General features: G+C 31.5%; 2 protein-coding genes across 3 annotated transcripts; one reads left to right on the top strand and one right to left on the bottom strand.

The window, feature by feature from the left end:
* Positions 1–875: 875 nt before the first annotated feature.
* LOC143056064 (glutathione S-transferase kappa 1-like) lies at positions 876–12,531 on the bottom strand. Its single transcript, XM_076229141.1, has 8 exons — positions 12,450–12,531; positions 7,155–7,239; positions 6,692–6,795; positions 6,208–6,336; positions 5,655–5,690; positions 3,692–3,808; positions 2,156–2,249; positions 876–1,202 (listed from the first exon to the last, which is right to left on the bottom strand). Exons 1-8 carry the CDS (start codon positions 12,522–12,524, stop codon positions 1,153–1,155), a joined length of 690 nt encoding a protein of 229 aa, XP_076085256.1. The 5' UTR covers positions 12,525–12,531; the 3' UTR covers positions 876–1,152.
* Positions 12,532–14,915: 2,384 nt separating this feature from the next.
* LOC143057860 (mitochondrial coenzyme A diphosphatase NUDT8-like) lies at positions 14,916–18,216 on the top strand. Of its 2 annotated transcripts, none has more exons than XM_076231294.1 (4): positions 14,916–15,345; positions 16,030–16,162; positions 16,701–16,784; positions 17,637–18,216. In XM_076231294.1, the coding sequence occupies exons 1-4, from the start codon at positions 15,038–15,040 to the stop codon at positions 17,847–17,849; spliced, it is 738 nt and encodes a 245-aa protein (XP_076087409.1). In that variant the 5' UTR covers positions 14,916–15,037; the 3' UTR covers positions 17,850–18,216. The 2 variants fall into 2 exon arrangements, with proteins under 2 accessions (XP_076087409.1, XP_076087410.1); XM_076231295.1 differs by having other exon boundaries at positions 15,206–15,345; positions 16,038–16,162.
* The last annotated feature ends 2,925 nt before the right edge of the window (positions 18,217–21,141 follow it).

Raw genomic sequence — 21,141 nt, 5'->3', positions numbered from 1 at the left:
TTAACAATTACAATTAGTATACAACTAACATACATATAGGGATGTACAAAAGTAAATAAATCTGTCCCAGCAAAGAATTTAAAATTACAGAAGACCCATTAGCATAATCTTTTATTCATATTTATTATAAAAAATAACAATTAATATACATCTTAAAAGTTTTTAATTATTTTTGCATAGATCTAAACTAGAATTCTTTCATTGCATTGTCAATGTTACATTGTACGTGTAGTTGCATTTTGCGTTTTGAGTGTTAGAGTAAACAAAAACAAAGGAATTCTGGTAATATTGGACAATATCAAGAATGTTGGAACTACTACCATACAATAATAAGAAAACTAACAAGTTAAAAAGGTATGATTACCATTCTACCCTAGAATGCATAAATTTCATGTCTTTCCAAAGATTACCAAAGAATTTGTAATTCCATTCTGGTCTTTTCAAAAATCTTGAAGACAATTTTCTTACAAATACCTTTACATGAAACCCTGAGTAAATAATAAATATATTAATTGTATATATATTTGGTAAAAACAAAATTGATAGATTGTAAAGTTAATACATAAAATGGCATTTACTGTGGATTCATCAATAAAACTGAGGTTCCTATTTCATTAATAGATATATATTGGTAATCATACCATGAAAAAAAAAATTGTATCTCCTTAAGGGAAGAACTGTCCTTTATCGTCAGACGTCAAACGGTAATTTTTGGCCCGGATACCGTCAAATTTCGTTAACATTGTATCATGATTCATCAAAGATTGTGATTTGTGAAAGTATCCTTATCTTGATTCGTCAGATGTCTCAATTTGTTATCTGTTACCTTATTTTTGGAAAAATTTATCATGAGTCTTCAAAATCAGTTGATTTTTTATCATTATAAAGAAAGTGTACAGTTTATCTTCATGCACAAAAAATTACCATTAATGTCATTTGGCAAGATATTTCTCTGTTATTTGTGATGAAGGTATCCCCATTACAAGCCTCATATCTTGGTTACACATTTGATTATTATCACAGATATTAACAACCAGATTTTCACATTGTTCTTTCAGTCAACTGTCACTACGACTTATGATAATCAAATTTGTTCAAATAATCACAGAAAATCACTCTATATCTTCACACTTGTAGGTAGCTTTCCATACACTACAATTTACATTTGGACAGCTCTGCTTGTGGTCCTTTCCATTCTTCGTCTAAAAAAGTAATAAATTCAAAGTATATTCTTAAATCTTGAAAAAAAATAAAAGGTGCTCTCTACAGTTACATTTATATATACATTTACAAGCATGGCAGAACGTAAATAAAACAACTAAAAAGGTTTTTTTTTCCTGTGAATTCTTGCTTATACTATTTCAGTATAAATACTATTTTACTCTACAATTCCCATCCCTGTCTGGCAATATAAATTTTGGAGTAAAAGATTGCGAACACTACATGACCTAATTTGGTATATACATGTACATATCTTTTCAGTGGTTGTCTTATTTCATACCTTCAAGTTTTGGTATTTGGAGAATTTGATATTGGTTGCAGATTTGTTAGTTTTTGGAAATTATTCGTAATTTTCTGCACTCGGGACACTTTTAAAGCTTGGCATATTGTTTAAACACCTGTCTATTGTTTAAGACTTATTGCCCTCCAAAATTATATGTGTCTTTGAGGTATTTCCCCACTTATCCTTTCATTCATTTATATATATATATGGTTTGTTTATCTCAGTTCTTCATAATCATGATTTTTGAAATCATGACGTCAAATTTTCTTGCTTTCCTCTGAAATTCCTATTGTGACTTCTTTTTGCAGGTTGTTCGAAAAGAAGGATTAAGATTGTATGCATATCATTTAAAAATCATTAGAGAAACAGATTCCACCACCAAATCTTGAGCTATACAATATTTATCCACTCATGACAGGTAAATTTAAAATATTTAAAACGCTCAACGAGCCTCACGTTTTAAATTTGAAAATTTAACTGTCTCGAATGGATAATTATATTATCACACTTGATGCAGTGGTAATATCTATATATATACCCATTCATATGGTGTGCAGGTTTCATTATACATCAGGATGAAATGGAAACTACTAGAAATCTTTTTATTTCTTTTTCTATATAATAAAATATGAATTACAGAACATAAATTACCTAATAACATGGCAAGAATTGGGAATCTATCTGATCCAAACACTAACTCTGGTTTGTTATTTACATGAGCTATTATTGTTGGTGCACCAAATGTCTGAAAAAAAACCCAACATGTATAAGATAATCTGATCCAATTCAGCTTTTATTTTCATGTGTGAAAGTGACTGTTGTTAGAAAATAAAAGCATGTCAAATAAGATTACTTGCAATAATTTCTGAATTTACAGAAGTGATACTCTCATGTAATATGAAAATTTTATCAACCCAAATTTTTACTTTTCACAAAAACAAAATAAGATTGGAAACATAAATATGGTTTCTTTACAATGTGCCATATAATCTTCAGAGTGCTCATTTTTCTGTTTTGTCAAAAATATCTGTTTTAAGGGGCAGGTATAAATCATTTTTTTTTCTAATATAGGATTTCACTATTTTTTTCTATAAATAATTTTATCCTATACCTAATAGAAAAATAAAATAAAAATATGGGGTCACAGTTCATGTAATATTACAATCTGCCTTCGAAATAAGCATGCATTTTTGTTTAGGTACTTTTTTTTCTGTTAAACTAATAGGATAGGTGAAAAAAAGGTAATATCGAAATTTTTATATTAAATATAGGATTTCGCTTTTTTTTCTATACATAAACTTTATCCTATACTTAATGGAAAAATTAAATAAAAATTTGAGGTCACCGTTAACTTAAGATCACAATGTGCCTTTGAAAGAAGCATGCATTTTTGTTAAGGTACTTTTTTTCTGTTGAACTAATAGGAGAAAAAAAGGTAAAATCGTAATAAAAAAAGAACTAAATTACAGAAATCGCTTAAATTTTACAGTAGTTTAGTTTAAGTACGGTTCATTTGAAAAAAATAATAAAAAATATAGGTCACTGATAAATTAAAAAAGTTATTTCAATTTTTATGCAAAAAAATTGCACTTTTTCACCAAAGGGAGACACTAAGGAGCTTTTTCAGTGTTATAAACATTTTAAAGTCATCTGGGGCTAAAACAAATTGATTTTTTTTTGTCAATTTTTGTACCATATCATAAAGTAACAACTAATAGTGTAATAAATAAAATTTGTAATGAAAAAACAAATGTTTCAATTTTTGCTGATTTTTTTGTACCCTCGAGTCTCCTTAATTTACATAGAATGTTGACTAAATATTTACTTTGATTGGCTTTAACAAAAATATAAAAAATTTGAAAAAACTTAAACCACACATGTTATCGGAATAATTTCACTGGATATATAGCAGTTTGACAAACAATGATTTTGTTCTTTAAGAAGCTTCATATTTCCTTAACAATATTACATGATTAAAAGTTCAGCTGATTTTTACAAAGTTATCTCCCTGTAGTGTTATGTACCACCTTAAAATGAATTTAAAACCATGTTCTATAAGAGCATTACTAGAACAATGTGAGTCTATCAAATTTAATGCACTGGTGCCCTGTTGCTTGTTTCACAATAATGTAAACTGGATAATAATTTCTGAATTGACAGTATAAGAGGCAATAAAAGAAACCATACCCCATAATTTAAAGCTTCTGTTGTGTTTTTCTTCAATCTGTTTTTCACATCATCATCTTTTATTCTAGCTAAAGCATTCTTAGCAATCTCTTCACTTATTCCAACTTTCTTGGCTGCCTGTTTGAATGAAATTATATTGAAATATAAATAAGGGTAGCACTATTTAAACAACCCTATGACATGTGTAACCAGACATTCCAGTTAAAATTGCAGTGTCTGGGACTCAAACCCAGGAACTCTTTATTCCAAGGCAGGTCTTTGAACTTCTTCTTTGTTCAACCACTATCTACCATATATGTACTAAGGTAAGCAATCCTGTCACACATGTATTGTGTCTTTTTGTAATCAGGAACTTCATCATTGTTGTCTTTGCTCATATGCAAGTATTTTGTGTTATGAATATTTCATGCCATATCTTTGATAATCTCTATTACATGTATTAAATATATTCAAATCACTTATTTGTCATCTTTATGATGTCCTAAGTCTAAATCTGTTGGGTGTTTCCTAATTGATATTATTCTGGGAAAACGTTTTTTATTCACTGGTTGTGATTAGCTTTGTAAACTGCCAGTGTCTTGGAATGGTCTTTTGTCTTTTGGTCTTTTTTTATTGTGTACCGCATGCAGATCTGATGAGTCTTTCCATTTCAAACTGATTTTTACACTTTATTTCTATGGAATGCTTAAAGGTGTCATACCACCAATTAAAAGTCCCTATCTGTTCAACCAAATTTTGCAATTTTCACAGCTTTCTAAATATTTTACCTTAAGTTTAACTTCATAGAAACTAGGTATATCCTGAATTGTACAGGTGTCACCTTTCTGCATGCCAATTTTCAACATACATTCAAAATCATATAAGAAAGCAGAGAGCTTCCGAAAGGAGGTACCACTAAAAATAACACCTGGTTTTCTGGAAATCTTAAATTAGTATACTATGGAGCGCATTAATCCTCAATTTTTAATGCAAACTCATAGACAGGTAAGTTTTGGTTCAAAATGGTCTTAATATATTTCTCTTTCAACAAATCTTTCATTTCTGCAAATTTGTTTGTTGGTTTAAGTGAACAATGACATCAAATGCACTTTTTTTTGTCCGAGTAGACCTACTTTCACATACGTTCTAAATTTGAGGGAGTAATTGGTGGTATGACACCTTAACAGGCTAGCACTTACAGACATGTTTAAATCTACAATATTCTTTATATACACATCCCAATCAGAAGCCTGTAATTCACAGGCTGTTGTTTGATTACTATGTCATTTTTCTTTTCTGTTTACTGTTTTAGTATAAATCAGCTGGTTGGTCTATTTCTTGTTTCAGATGTTTCACGTGTTGTCATGCAAGGGCCTTCTATACGCTATTGGGGTGTTCTAATTGTTAAAGGCAGACAGTGACATACAGTGGCTTACATACCTGGCAACATTTCAAAATGCCAAGGCCCCATGGGAGTTTAACTAGCAAGATTGCTCTTATAGTCCTATAAAACCTTCAATAGTGGCTTTAAATGTATTTTAATGTTGTTTTTGGCTTCTTCATACTTGTACATTCTTAAAGCCATGGTAAAACTGATTGTTCTGCTAATTGTAGACACAGTTGTTCTATCAAAATTTCCGTTTGGGAGCTTTCATGGGGCAAATCCCACTCAATTAGTGACAGTTGGCAGGTAGTGGCTTACATCGATGTCCATTGGTCTCTGGTGGATAGGTTGTTTCATTAGCAGTCATACCACATCTTCCCATTTTTATTGATATCAGTTAGTTCAAGTTGTTATAGTTTGTTCAGTGATTTAATGTTTTTTTAATGCATATATTTTAATCTTAAGTTTCGTTTCATGAACCTATGGGTATTGAGTTAAACAACAAAATGTGGTATACTATTACTAGATCAATCTACCATGTGAGCATAAAGAGTAATTTCATGCAAAATTATATGATCTCAAAATATGATATAATCTTACCTCTAAGAAATCATTCTGGTTAAAGATGCCTTCATCCTGTCAAAAACAAAACTGTGTATAAAAACTTTGCTTCAATGATGTTTAATATGCTTCTAAAATGTATACAGTTGACAAAACAATTCCTGATTTTTCAATGTATATAGTAAATGTATTTTAATTTCTTGTTCATCTCATTTTTCTTGATTTTAACACCCTAATATGTCAATTGTTTTAGATATACATATGATTAAAAATGATAGTTTAAAGTATAACTATTTGAATGTGTACTTCATATCTAATATTGAATTTGCTTGTTTGTTAGGTGAACCATGAATTATTTAAAGGCAATTGGAAATGTAGAAAACTTTTTTTTCAAACAATATTTCAGTCATCCTTTTTGTTAACCATTCAATGATTTGAATGGTTAAATAGTTATTTTTACATTTTCAACTATAATTCTGGATAATACTAGGTAGTCCTATCTTGCACAAGGGTACAAAAACCTGACCTACCATCCATAGGAATCATTTGTAAAGAATCCCTTACTATAATAACATAATTTGTTTAGCCTTACCCTGCACCAAGCTCTCATCCATAATTCTCGTGACAGGTTTTCTGTACATTCTGGATGGTCAATATCTACTGCTGTTATAAATCTCATGGCTGTCAGAGACCCTTTCTCAAACATTACTTCAGATGGATTCTGTGAAAAAAAAATTTCATGAAAAAAATAATAATACCATAATCCACGAAAAATTGGTACATGTATCAAATGATCAATCTACAGTTTTGCAAAATAATCAAAGACATATTATCTTAAATGGACATTATGTATGTGTTTTTCCTAATTCAAGAGCCTTTTCTTCAGTGGTTGTTATTGGTCAGTGTCATATTTGCTTTTCATTTTTTCATCATGTTTGTTTAATTGATTTATTTTTAATTGTATTACATTCTGCCATGTCAGGCATTTAAATATAAAGAGATGTGGCATGATTGAAAATTAGATAACTAAAAATTAGAGAACAACTATTATGGTATCAAATACATCTTAGACTTACCTTTGGAATTTTTATAGGCACTTGATAATACGTTCCTAGTCTAGGAATATCATATTTCATCATGTAAGCCCCTTTAGCAGGTACCATAGCTGGTGGACGATTTGCTGTGTGTAAAAAAATACTAATAATTATCACTGTGACATTAGTTCCTCTTTTCATTTTTAGCATCATATGACATTTTTGATAAAAAAAAGTTTAACATCCAGGTTTGGATCAATCAAATTAAAATCATATCCTTTACCTGGTTGTTCAAGTCAAAGTTGTATCCCTAATTTTTTAAACCTATTTTCTCCATTCCTTATTTCTAATTTTCCTGTTGCAGTCAGAGGAGCTGAAAGAGGCATTTATGAACACAAAACAAGCTGTGACTCTCTGCCTTTAAGCTGTCAGTCTGAACAACAATGTTCCAGTATGTTTATAAAAGTCTGATTTTTGAAAACCAAATCAATTAAAGAATACTTACAGGATTCATTCATGACACCTCCAAGAAAAAAAGGCCTAAGTTTTAGATCCATGTTACCCCATACTGACTTATATCTGGTTAGCACCTGAAAAGATAAACCATATTTTTCTTACCAGTCAAGACCATCCATATAAGCAGTTATTTTTTAAAATAATTTGGTTTAAGTCGCAATTCAAAAGTTAATTGATTAAGGTTACCATGGTTACTAAGGATTCTTTTAATTTTATGGGTACCATTTGAAGGAAAAAATCAGTTTTGTTCACGTTGCTATTTGATCATGTTGATATTGTTATGCCAGTGTAATTTGTATTTCTTTTAATATTTCTTTAAATTGTACCTACATTGTTTATATACATGAAATCCTTGAAAATTGGTATCCCTTGAATAAAATGTATCCACAGCATTTAGAAACTATTTTCTGAAAATGGTCAATATTCAATGTCGTTTCCCTCAATAAAACAAGAATCATCCAAAGTGGAATGACCCTTCACCTCTGTGAACTACCAACAGTTTTCTACTAAAGTACATTGTTGTTTAAGAATGCGTCAAAAACTCCCAATAGTAAAAACCTTGGGATATTATATTCAAATTAAATTGATATCTTTCAGACACAATAATATTAAGAGAGATTAATTGCATCATTCTGCATATCTTAATGGACCTTGAAAAAAGGAGGTAAACATGTAGTTAAAAATATCAGCATGCTCAGATACTCTCCAACAAAAAGAACCTTCCAATTACTTTGATTGCTCTTTTGAATAAAACTGACAATACATTTGGAAAATAACTAAATTTGGATATACTCAAGATTTTCTGGAGACCCTTTTAATGCTAATTAAGACCTAATCTTAATTATATAAAATAACTGCTTTTTTTATTACCCAAAAACATGAAAACTGGAGAGAAAAATGCTGATAATATTATAGGTAAAATTATAATGTCTTTGATCATCTCACTAATTGTTATATTGTAAGGCCAAACAAAATATTTTTCTGTTTAAGGATACATGCTTTAAAAAAAAAATAGTATAGTAGGTCGGTATTTTCATTTTATTTTATTTTTTCATTTTATTTTTTGTGACATGATTTTGAGTGTGCTTTTTCATCTTGTTGTGGTCCGAGTTGATCATGGGCCAAGTTTACCCGTTATTTTTATGATTGGATTATTTACTTTGTCGGGTAACCTTAAACAGACATATATTTTTTTTTGGCCTAAGCCAAAAAAGTGTCCCATGCATTTGTGTCTTCTTGAACTATATTTCACAGTTCATCTGTGAAATTTCATCCACGTGACAGAATATCACATTTGTGAACTATAAAATAGTGTCTCCTTTAGTGAAAAATTGTCCCTAGTACTTGGACATAATTTTATGGATGTTTTATAAAAATATGTCACAAGGGACAATTTTTCATAGTGTAGCTTTTTTTTCTGTCTTTAAAGAAGGGAAATAATTTAGCAAACATTGAAATATTTTTCTATTATATAGTTAAATCATAATTGAAATTTAAATCAAGACAACACAGATGTAAAACAAAAATGGAAAATGGTGAATATAAACAGCTATATGACTTTCTTGTGATGGTCAATACCCTCCAGAGTAAAATAATAATGAAAGAAGATCATTTAGAATGAAGGCCAAGCACTTTGAAATTAAAAACAATGAAATGTCTATTAAGACTTATCATTTTTTGTTAATTAAATTATTTGGTATTAGACAAGACTTTTATGCAATTTGGATATGATTTCACTATGAAATGTCCATGAAACATCATTTAATGGGGGATACTATTTAATCCTACAATATCATATGTACAAAAAAAATGTAGCCTATACGGTATTTGTTCAATTCACTATAGTGCACCCTATTTCAGTATTTGATCTGAAGCTAAAAATCTTGAATGAAACTGAACAGAATCATTTTTCTTATATGGCAACGAAGTCCCCTATTACAGTAAAAAAATCGATAAAAAAAAAAAAATATTGGGAAAATTTCCCGAAATTTTCATTGTCATTGTAATAATAAACTCAAAATCGTTCAAACTTTCTTTGTCGCTTTTTTTAATTCCTTCATTTGCGTAGAACGCAGAAATCTACTTCCTTCTTCAGGACTCGTTGTTGTGAGACTTTGATCGATCGAGTAGTCTAGTAAAATATAGGAACTCAACGGAACACAATACCAATATTTCATTTTTAATAATTCTTTGTCTTTGATTCGAATTGACGGTACCTGATGAATTACATTTCTTTGTTTACATTGAACATAACGTCATAACTTAAATAACGTCACAAGTAAAATCCCTAACAACAGAACCAAAATTGGAAACGTTACGGTATTTCCCTTTCTCTTTTTAACAAATATTTAAGTTACACCAAAAAATAATTCATACAGACTTCGTCCCCATACACCTTATCGCTATTTGTCCACCATTACTGGATATCACACAGGTTCCCGTAAAATTTGAGGTCATAAAACAAAATATCTGACGCCACAATGGAAAAGTGATTGTTGTATGCGTCAAAAGTTCAAGACCATAGATGGTCGGCAAATAGTAAAAAAATAACATCAGGACCAAATAACATAAGGACCTAAGAGCTACAGTTCCGCAGCTAAGGTAATGCCTGCCTTATATTATTGATCTTGATCTGATCTTCTTCTTCTTTATAATTCAGCACTCCATCAACATACTGATGATAACGTGCCGGGCACTGATTTTACTATGCCGCGCGTGCGTGGGATATAAATTTTATTTACAGTGAATAATACAAAAATAAAAATATAAATTTCAACATAACTTCTTTTTCTTCTGTTTTTGTACTATACATTTTGGTTAAAACTATATACATTGTGGAATTTATTTAAATGTTTAGATGTTTATCGGAAGCTTTCAAGAGTAGTACATTGAACTGCAGCTACTGGGTGAAGGTTCCATTGCAAGATTGTTCTAGGGTAGAATGAGTACTTGTATGAATCTTTAGTGGTTTGTATGGGCCTGAAGGAGTAAATATGTGAATGTTGACGTGTTCTTGTATCAGATTGTGTAAGTAGGTCTGTCGGATATATGGCAACAAGATGATGTATAATTTTGTAGAGGAAAATGATGCGGGTTCTAATTCGCCTTTTCTCAAGTGTTGCCCAATTTAGAGTTTGTAGCATTTCAGTGACTGAGCTGGTGTTATGGTATCTGTTGCAGGTGTACCTTGCTGCTCTGCGCTGGACCATCTCAAGTTGGTGTGTTTGAGATTTGGTGTGCGGGTCCCAGACGCAGCTGCTGTATTCTAGCTTTGGTCTTACAAGTGCAATGTATGCTTTTTCTTTGACTGTTTTTGAGTTGACTTTTAGGTTCCTTTTAATAAAGTTCAGCTTTTGTGCGGCTGCAGCTGTGATATTGTTTACATGTTTGTTCCATTTTAAATCAGTTTGTATAGTAATTCCCAGATATTTTGTGGATGTTTCTTTTTGAAGTACATGTTGGTGGAGAGTATAGTCAAAATTTAATGGATTTTTCTTAGTTGTTATCTGAAGGACTGAGCACTTGTCTGGATGGAATGACATGAGCCAGTCCTTCTCCCATTTTGCAGCTGATGTGAGATCTTCTTGCAGTTTTTGTGTGTCTTCTTTGTTTTGTATTGTTTTATAAATTATGCTATCATCTGCAAATAATCTGAGGGTACTGTGTTTGATGTATTCGTTAAAGTCATTTATGTATACAAGGAAAAGGATCGGACCCAAAACTGTTCCTTGGGGAACACCAGATGTTACGTTTATTTTGTCTGACTGAACACCATCAATAATCACTGTTTGTGTCCGAGATGTGAGAAAATCATCTATCCATTTTAGGGTGTTGTCATCAATGCCATATTGTTTCAGTTTGTAGAGAAGTCTTTTGTGAGGAACTTTGTCAAAGGCTTTGGCAAAGTCCATCACAATTATGTCGGTTTGGATGTTACTGTTGTTATTTTTTGCTAGTTCTTGGATGAATGATACTAGTTGGGTTTCGCATGATCTATTTGCTCGGAATCCGTGTTGAAGGTCGTACAAAATATTGTTATTTTCTAGATGGTCCATCATACTACTGGCTATTATGTGTTCCATGATCTTACAAAGTATGCATGTGAGAGATATGGGTCTATAATTTATTGCGTTGTGTTTATCACCTTTTTTAAAAACAGGACAGACATTTGCATGTTTCCAATCTTTTGGGATTTTTCCTGTATCGAGCGATTTTTGGAAGATGTAGGTGATTGCAGTTGAAATGTCGCTACTAAGTTCTTTAAGTACTGTTCCGCAAATTTGATCTGGACCAGTTGCTTTATTAGGATTTATCTTGTCCAGTAATTTTATGACACCCTTCTTGGAGATGGTGATCTTGTTCATTTTTGGATAGTTCGATTTCCCTTTATCCGGAATAGGTTCACTTGTTGTTTCTTCAGAAAATGCTTTTTGAAACTGACTATTTAAGATGTTAGTTTTGTCAGATGTATTGTCAGTAAGTTTACCATCTTTTCTAAGTGCAGCAATGCCTGTATTGTCATTTTTCATAATTTTTATGTATGTAAACAAGTTCTTAGGTTGTTTTTTTCTGATGTTGTCATCTGGTTCATCTACTGGTAGGTCAAATATCATTTTTTCAATGTAATTCCAGTAGGCATTACGCATTTCTTTTTGTAATGTTCTTTTTAAGTATTTGTATTTTTTCATTTGCTCTGGACTGTTTTTGCTCTTTTTATGTAGTCTTTTAACTTTGTTTATCATGATTTTTAATGTTTTATCAACCCAGGGTAGTTTTTTCTTGCTTGTGATTGTTTTCTGGGGGATGTTTTTCTTGACTGATTGAAGTAGTCTTTCTGTAAATGTATTCTATAGTTCATCAGTAGATGAACTATGGTAATGACTTTTGATTTCTTGTGTGAGTTTGTTCACATCTAGTTTGATGTTTTCCCAGTTAGCTTTTCTGTACTGGTAAGATTTCCTTGTTGTGTTTGAGAGATAGTGCACATTCTGCATAGACGATATCATGGTCTGCATTTCCTATAGGAGGCATAGTCTCCACTTTGTTGACTATGCTTGGTATGTTGGTGAGAATGAGATCAAGTGTTCTGTCTCCCCTAGTGGGCTTTTTTACAATCTGCTCAAGTGAATGTTCATTTATAATGTTTAGGAGTTGTTCATGTAGCTTAATGTCTGGTATATTAGAGCTGAAAGAATGTAAATATACAATGTCATCGTGTTCCGAATGTTTTATGGAATATTCTAAAGGGTTATTTTACTAAGTAACATAAATAAAATCTAAATACTTCAAACGCTATCCAAGAATACGGCGAAACAACATCGTAAAACAATTCCACAGTTTTCTTCATGGGCGCAGCCATCTTTACTTTAAAAATTCAAAATTAAGATAAATAAAAAACGAAACTAAATTATACATAATATTTTTATATTTGAGGTAACTTATATTTATTTTATAAAAGTTTTTCACTTTAAAAAGATCTATAAGAAACTTTGTTTGAGACAATAATTCGTTCGTAATAATTTTAAGAAAAATTTACTGCCTATAAAGGAAAGTTTCGTTTTTTGTATAATTCTGTAAATTGTATTTGCTCTCAAAACAACGACCTTTGAGCCAGTAGTTGTTGCAAATTGTCCTGATAGATAATTTAACTGTTAGCAAGTGAGAAGCATTTTTTCTATGATGAATCTCTATAAAAATTTTAATAAAAGCATACATATAATGACAGAAGACCGTTGGATAAATGTACAAATATATCATATTAACATGAAAATTTTAAAATTGAAATGAAATTTATTAAGATCTGATTTAATCAGTTAATCACTAAATTAGACAGAAAAACAAGAGTTCAGACATAACGTAGTATTAAATGCCCTATACCGTCAGGCGTCAGACAGATATTTCGGCTAATATGAGGCAGGCATTATCTGTAAATGGGTATGAAGTCTGTATTCATTTTTTTTAAATCAAACATGTTGATAAAAGAAACGGCAATACATTGTACCTATCGTTTCCGATATTGGTTTTGTTGTTAGGGATATAGTTGTGACGTTATTTAAGTTATGACGTCATATTCAATGTAAACAAAGAAAGGCTGTTATCAGGTAACGTTTTTTTCATATTATCAAACACTTATTAAAAATGATTGGGTGTTGAATTCCGTCCTATATTTGTTGATATGTTGATAAATATATATTTTATTCTAAGTCTCATGCAAACAAGACCAGAACAGGAAGTAGATCTGAAAAAAAAAGTTAACGATTTTGAGTTCATTAGTAGAATGAAAAATTCTGGAAATTTTACCGATTTAAAAAAAAATAATTTTTTATTGATTTTTCTACTGTAATTGGGGACTTTGTCCCCATATCAAATTGATTAAAATTTTACTGCGATTTGTTAATTTAAAATGTCTTTATCGTTCATGTAATTTGTCAGAGGTCTCAATTAATACTGTTGGGAGTTTCCTCTATCTTGGAGTAAAATTAAAGTGAGTCATGTGAGTTGTCAAGATCAGTCGATTTTTTTATCGTCTATATGAAAGTGTACATTTTATCATCATTCACCAAAAATTACCTTTTAAATAATGTCATTTGGCAAAAAATTTTACCGTTAATAATCATTAAAGTGGTCCACATAATTTACGACCCTCAACATGCTCAAGCATACCAACCACTATTAACAAATACAACCAAAAATATTCATACAAATTCTCATTTTATCCACACTCAATCTGGTCAGTATATAGTGCAATGGAACCTGCTTTCAACTTCAGCAATTCTTTGTACGACTGTTAATGACCCCTGCATATGGAGTATAGATCTCTAAGTTGGAATGATATGTAACAGAGCTTGCATTTCCTTTTATGATTTCTTTGATAGATGGTTACTAGTCACAAGGAATCTTTGGAACCAAAGGTTCCAATTCATGAATGCATTCCTTCAAAAGTTTGATAAACATGATGAACACCACTACAAGTAAAGTGGGTTGAATGTTTTTATGGGCTGAGCTATCTGTGTGTTAGGTGCCTACAGATATTGTTCAATTGTCGTAACCATAATCCTGTCTGGTTTTCCTAGATTGTGCCATCATTGCTTACTCTTTTGGACTAGGAGCACATGAGTTCACCCCTGGTTTTTGTATGGTGTGGTTCATGTTGCCCAATCTTTAGTTTTCTATCATATGTATTTTTTGTGGATTTTCATTTTTCAAATTTTGCAATGGTGCTGTCAGTTTTCTTCAAATTAATTTATTTACTTTTTTTCTTTAAAATTATTTTTGATTTAGTAGTATAAAAATATTCTTGAAGCCATATATTTGTATTCCTTTTTTTGTGATAAGTAACACATTTTTTTCATTTTAGTAAGTCTTTAGTAAGAACTTGAAGGTTATATTAATCCCATTTGGCTCCAAGTGGTTTTTCTACTATTAATCATGATTAAAACCCATACTAGTTACTATATGATGTAAAATTGAGAATGGAAACAGGGAATATGTCAAAGAGGCAACAACCCAACCAAAAGACAGAAAACAGACTTTAAAAGTTATAAAAGGCTCAAAGTTGAATTAATGAGATATGCATGAATGAATTTAAAAGATACATGTAACACCTACAATGTATTAACAAACAAAACAGAAAATGATTATTGAAGCAGGTTGAACATTTTGTTTTGTTTTTATTTACTCATGATTTAGTCTTAGTTTTGCTTTTATATTTTTCAGGATTATTTTAACAGCCAGCATAATTAAAGAAATTGTCAGAGTTTAAAAGAATAAACCACTTGTATATATATGCTTACAAGTACTTGCTGAAAATGGTTTAAAGAGAAATTAGACTTGTAGGATACTTGTTCATTTTAAATCTTTTGGACTTCTGAAATGAGACTACTAACTCATAAATGGACATGTGCTCTGTGTAAATGTTCTTCTTTTATTAGCGAAAATTTAGCTGCTAGACTCATTTCAAGTTCGGCTAATGTCAGTCTTAAGAATGTTTTCAGTGACGATAATAAAAGTGCAGTTCAAAAGAAGTTATCCACTTACACTAATAAAATTCCAGAGAAATTTAAAAAGAAAGGGGCAAGGAATGCTTCAGTATTAATTCCGTTATGTACAGTAAATGGAGAGCCCTCATTGTTATTTATGGTACGTCCAATGACCATGGCACGACACAGAGGAGAAGTATGGTAAGAGACTTTTTGGTTACTTTTTGTTTATTTATTTAAGTTAGTTTTTTTTGTGGATACATACAGGAAAGAATGTATTTTACTATGTCATGGTCACTCATAGGTCTTATAATGTTATAGTTTATGTGATATTTGTAGTAAAATCTTTATCTAACTTTTAACATAAACTGAATGGTCAGTAAAGCAGGTGAGACATTTTAGTTTTTGCACTTTTGTTAAAAACAATTATTTTTTAAATCCTTTTTTTTTAATGTTCCTGTTGAGGGAAGTTTTACTCTTGTACAGTAGTTTTCATTGTCTAACTTTAGTTCGCCACAACCAAATGTGACGAAAATTATACACAATCCTTGTTATTACAAAACACAGCTCAAGATGAATTTGATGTGCTCCACTTTTACTGTTATGGAGTTATGCTTCTTTATAAATAAAAAGTTGCTGAATTTTTTGTATTCATTCTCTAACTTTAGTTTGTCTTAACTAAATGTTATGAAACTTATTCACAATGCTTATTACCATAAAAACAGAAACGAAATCAAATTCAAATTTGTGTGGCATCACTTTTACATTTCTCTCCCTTAATAATATTTTGTCAAGTCCGAAGCAGGGCCATCATCTGTGTCCCATGAACACATTCTTAATTTATTTTAATGATAGGAAAAGGGACATAATTATAAAATTTCAAAGTTTTCCAGGTGGCAAAGAAGATGATGGTGACAGGGATTTGATACACACAGCTTTAAGAGAATCACATGAGGAGATAGGACTACTAGAAGGGAATATAGACATATGGGGACAAATGATGCCTGCACCAAGTAATGTAAGTTGGTAATATTTGAGTCCTGTTAGGGAACTGTAAATACATACTTAACCCAAAGTTTTCCTCTATTCTGTTAATGCATCAAATAATTTCTCATTAAGGGCACAGGTTTTTCTTCTTGAGGCCTTTATGTATAGATTATTATATATGAAATAATAATGGTGACTAAAATTGGTTACTAGTCAGATGCGAAATGGCCTTGACGTTTAAATTTTTTCTTTTAGCCTTTTTGGAGTGTAGGTGAATAATGGTCATGCACCCATACATCAAAAGCTTGCCAAAAAATATTTAACTTACTAACTTTTATGCATCAACCATTAAACCCCTTTTTGTTTTGAAATGACAGCCTTTCAAAGGGGACAAAAAGGACCTATATAAATTACTAAACCATCGTAATAATTCAATTTTTTTTGTGTTGGGTATATGCTTATCATGCTTATTTGCTGTTATTTGAATGACCTCTTCGTTATCCAATGCTATCTTCCTATTTATTTTTAGATTTAAGGTATATTCTTTAAAAAAATTGATTTTTTTTCAGCGTGACGGTTCATTGAATGTGGTACCTATTATTGGTCACTGTGGAGAAATAGATCTTAGTTCACTTCACCTCAACAAAGATGAAGTGAGTATACTTTATATAAAAATAAGGAGATTTGGAAAGATTGCCAATGAGACAACTATCCAGTGACCACCAAAGTTTAAATGAATTTAAAGTGGATGTAAGCATATCTCTTGCACGTTAAAGACACCCTTGTAGATTTCGAAAAAGAGTAGGCTAATGCCGCTACAAGGCAGCACTCGCACCCGCAAAGTGGAAAGGGATTAATATAAGTTGTAAAACTTGTTTCCCAATCCACTATAAATAAATATGTTTAAACTAATTAAAGGCAAACATAAGGTCTTCAATAATGAGAAAACCCATACTGTAAAGTCTGCTATAAAAGGCCAATGACATAAACAATATGAAATATTTCAATTAAAAAACTAACGGCCTTATTTATAGCAAGACTCATCAGATTAATACAAATCAGAAATACATCTGTTAAAAATGTGACCAGATGTTGCAGGGTATTAATACTTCTCTTAAAATTAAAAAAAGACACAAATTACAATTAGATTTGAGAGTACTCACTGTTATGGACAGCTACTTTAAAACCAATAACAAGGAATCAAAAAAATCATGTATCTTAGACTCTAAGACTAAAATATCAATCAGTACACATGAAACAACCAATAGTTTCTGTGTATTAAAAGTGTCATTAACAGTCAGAAAAAAAACATGACCTTGTTCAAATTGCAATGCCATAATAGAACCTTAACAGATTGAAGTAAATTTTAAAATTAAGTCCGCTTTATACTTATAATAGTAATTTATATAAAAAAGTTTTGATATATCTCTGTGTCCACTGATAAATTATTATATTTCATAGCAATTAATGAAGTACATTTACATGTTTTTTTCTTTTCTTTTTAGGCTACATCTGTTTTTACCAGATCAATAGATTCCCTGTGTAACAATGTCCATAGTACACAGTTTAGAAGAGACATTAAGTCAGTTGAAGGATACACTTTACCTGTCTATATTGGAGGTCAACAGAGAATTTGGGGTCTTACAGCTATTTTTGTACACCAACTGTTAGGACTTATAGTTCCTGAACTTTATCATTTTAAACTTAGGCATAGATGATATTACCAATTTAAACTAGGCATTATTTTCTTTTAAAGAATGTTCATTAAACATCAGTGAAGAAAATGTTTTAAAACTTAGGTATATCTAGTACAAAGAGATGCATAGAGAAATGAGAAAAAAAGAATTAAACAAACTTAACAATTATGAATAAAAGTGAGGGCCTTCAGATCATATATATAACTGGTTTTAAAATTAAAAGGGGAATATATGAAGAATTATATGCAAAAAAGGTTACGATCTGAAGACTTTGTTTTATTGATTATTTATTTGAATTTGTATCGTTCCTGTGATTTGAAGGTTACAAGCTTGTATCTAGCTATTGTTATTTATTAAAATCAATAAATAAATTATTTTTTCTGTTGAATGTTAGTGAATATAAAAAAATAAATGAGATGTGATATTATTACTAGGGCAACAAATAATCAACAAATAATCTAAAGAACCAGGATGTAACCAAATATAGGTCATTGTACAGCTTTCAATGATGATTAAAACATATATTGTATTAGTCCTCGGCATCATCATGCATGAAAAAAATTGAAAAAAATCAAACAAGAGTGCAAACACTGAAATGTCTCACCTTATTTACTAACCATTGATTTTATGTTGATTGTCCTAAATATAAAGCTTTCCTACAAGTATCACATAAACTTAACATGAAAGAAAATGAGGTCAAGGTCAAATAAACCAAACAAATAATACATGTACACCTTACAATCATTCAATAAAACAAATATAGTTGACCTAGTGCTTAAAGTTTCTAAAAAACAGACAACCAAGAAAACCAAACATTAAACAATTAACCATGAAAATGAGGTCAAGGCCAGATGACCTGAAAAAAATCAAGAGTGCAAACACTGAAATGTCTTGCCTTCTTTACTAACCATTGATTTTATGTTGATTGTCCTAAATATAAAACTTTACTACAACATAAACCTAACATGAATGAAAATGAAGTCAGTGTCAAATAAACCAAACAAATAATACATGTACACCTTACAATCATTCAATACACCAAATATAGTTGACCTATTGCTTATAGTTTCTTAGAAACAGACATACAATTTGGAGTTTAGTATGGCGTTTATTATCACTGAACTAGTATATATATTTGCTAAGGAGCCAGCTGAAGGATGCCTCCGAATGCGGGAATTTCTCGCCGCATTGAAGACCTGTTAGTGACCTTCTGCTGTTGTCTGCTCTATATATAGTCGGGTTGTTGTCTCTTTGACACATTCCCCATTTCCATTCTCAATTTTATTAACTAAGAAAACCAAACATTGACAATTACCCATGAAAATCAGGTCAAGGTCAGATGAACAATGCCAGACAGACATGTACACCTTAAAATCAATCTGCATTAAATATAGCTGTCCAACTGCTTATTCAGTGTAGTATGTAAGAAACAAACCTAACCATGGAAACTTAACATTGACCAATGAACCATGAAATTGAGGTCAAGGTCAGATTATACCTGCCACATGGACATATTGACCTAACAATCCTTCCATACAACAAATTTAGTTGACCTAAGGCTTATATTTAATCTCAACATTAAGCAATGACCTGTTAAATGAAGTCAAGTTCAAATAAAACCTGTTGTTTGGTTGCAGTGTCATTGACATTTACCTAATATATCCTGTAGTATATATCCTGTAGTCGAAGATTCTTCTGAAGAATGAAAAGAAGCTAGCATTATCCTTTATTTCCATGTTTCCGTTTATAGATGATGTCCTTCCACTTAATAATTTAAAGTTGGGTGACTATGTCAAACACATCATCCCAATGAACTTGAAATTAATAATAAAACAGAAACAGCTTACTGGGATTCATTATGATTCGTCATATACTATTTTCCCCAGGAATCATGAATTCAAATGTCCAACAAACTACAAATTTTGTACAGAAATTTATGCAGACTTTTAAAAAACAATGAAATCAAATATGCCTGAAAACTCAAGTTTTCCTCAGTCAACAATTGGTAGCAAGAAATTAAAGAATCCGCTGTAGTCTGAAGCATATCTTGTACCTTGTATTGAGTATATATCTCCCTGTTGATATGATATTCCAGACATTGAAGCTTATAAGAAGGCATGACACAAAAGTTCCGAGTGGTGCAGTAAACATCATGAGTTGGTTAACTGTTATGCAGTATTTGTTTTACAGATGACAATGGATACTTTCCAATTGTTGTTGCCTTCTTTTCATTGAAGGTCACCTTCTGAATTAATACTTATCACCAGGTTTATACTTGCATCAGCAACACAACAGGTCCCACATGTGGAGCAGGATGTGTTTACCCTTTGGCAGAACCAGAGATCTCCCTCCATCTGCATGAGTAACATAACAGGTGCCACATGTGGAGCAGGATGTGTTTACCCTTTGACAGAACCAGAGATCTCCCTCCATCTGCATGAGCAACACAACAGGTGCCACATGTGGAGCAGGATGTGTTTACCCTTTGGCAGAATCAGAGATCACCCTCCGTTATTGGTAGAATTTGTGATCAACATGACAGGTGCCACATGTGGAGCAGGATGTGTTTACCCTTTGGCAGAACCAGAGATCACCCTCCGTTATTAGTAAAATTTGTGATCAACACGACAGGTGCCACATGTGGAGCAGGATGTGTTTACCCTTTGACAGAACCAAAGATCACCCTCCATTATTGGTAGAATTTGTGATCAACACGACAGGTGCCACATGTGGAGCAGGATGTGTTTACCCTTTGGCAGAACCAGAGATCACCCTCCGTTATTGGTAAAATTTGTGATCAACACGACAGGTGCCACATGTGGAGCAGGATGTGATTACCCTTTGACAGAACAAAAGATCACCCTCCGTTATTGGTAAAATTTGTGATGCTCAGTTCCATGTTGGGTTTTTATACGACCGCAAAATTTGAAAAAATTTTCGTCGTATATTGCTATCACGTTGGCGTCGGCGTCGTCGTCGTCGTCGTCGTCGCCCTGCGTCCGAATACTTTTAGTTTTCGCACTCTAACTTTAGTAAAAGTGAATGGAAATCTATGAAATTTTAACACAAGGTTTATGACCACAAAAGGAAGATTGGTATTGATTTTGGGAGTTTTGGTCCCAACATTTTAGGAATTAGGGGCCAAAAAGGGCCCAAATAAGCATTTTCTTGGTTTTCGCACTATAACTTTAGTTTAAGTTAATAGAAATCTATGAAATTTTGACACAAGGTTTATGACCACAAAAGAACGGTTGGGATTGATTTTGGGAGTTTTGGTTTCAACAGTTTAGGAATTAGGGGCCAAAAAAGGGCC

The sequence above is a fragment of the Mytilus galloprovincialis genome, chromosome 13, assembly GCF_965363235.1.
Source record: "Mytilus galloprovincialis chromosome 13, xbMytGall1.hap1.1, whole genome shotgun sequence".
Lineage (NCBI taxonomy): Eukaryota > Metazoa > Mollusca > Bivalvia > Mytilida > Mytilidae > Mytilus > Mytilus galloprovincialis.
Note: the sequence above shows the minus strand (reverse complement) of the source record. Positions and strands in the feature narration are given on the sequence as shown.

Excerpts from the sequence above, each read along its gene's own strand:
- LOC143056064 (XM_076229141.1), bottom strand. The coding sequence starts at position 12,524 with ATGGCTGCGCCCATGAAGAAAACTGTGGAATTGTTTTACGATGTTGTT. Across the intron at positions 6,796-7,154 it reads AGGTGTCATGAATGAATCCT|CAAATCGTCCACCAGCTATG; the intron begins GTAAGTATTCTT and ends TTTTACACACAG. Across the intron at positions 5,691-6,207 it reads GGATGAGAGCTTGGTGCAGG|GATGAAGGCATCTTTAACCA; the intron begins GTAAGGCTAAAC and ends TGTTTTTGACAG.
- LOC143057860 (XM_076231294.1), top strand. The coding sequence starts at position 15,038 with ATGAGACTACTAACTCATAAATGGACATGTGCTCTGTGTAAATGTTCT. Across the intron at positions 15,346-16,029 it reads CGACACAGAGGAGAAGTATG|TTTTCCAGGTGGCAAAGAAG; the intron begins GTAAGAGACTTT and ends AAAATTTCAAAG. Across the intron at positions 16,785-17,636 it reads TTCACCTCAACAAAGATGAA|GCTACATCTGTTTTTACCAG; the intron begins GTGAGTATACTT and ends TTTTCTTTTTAG.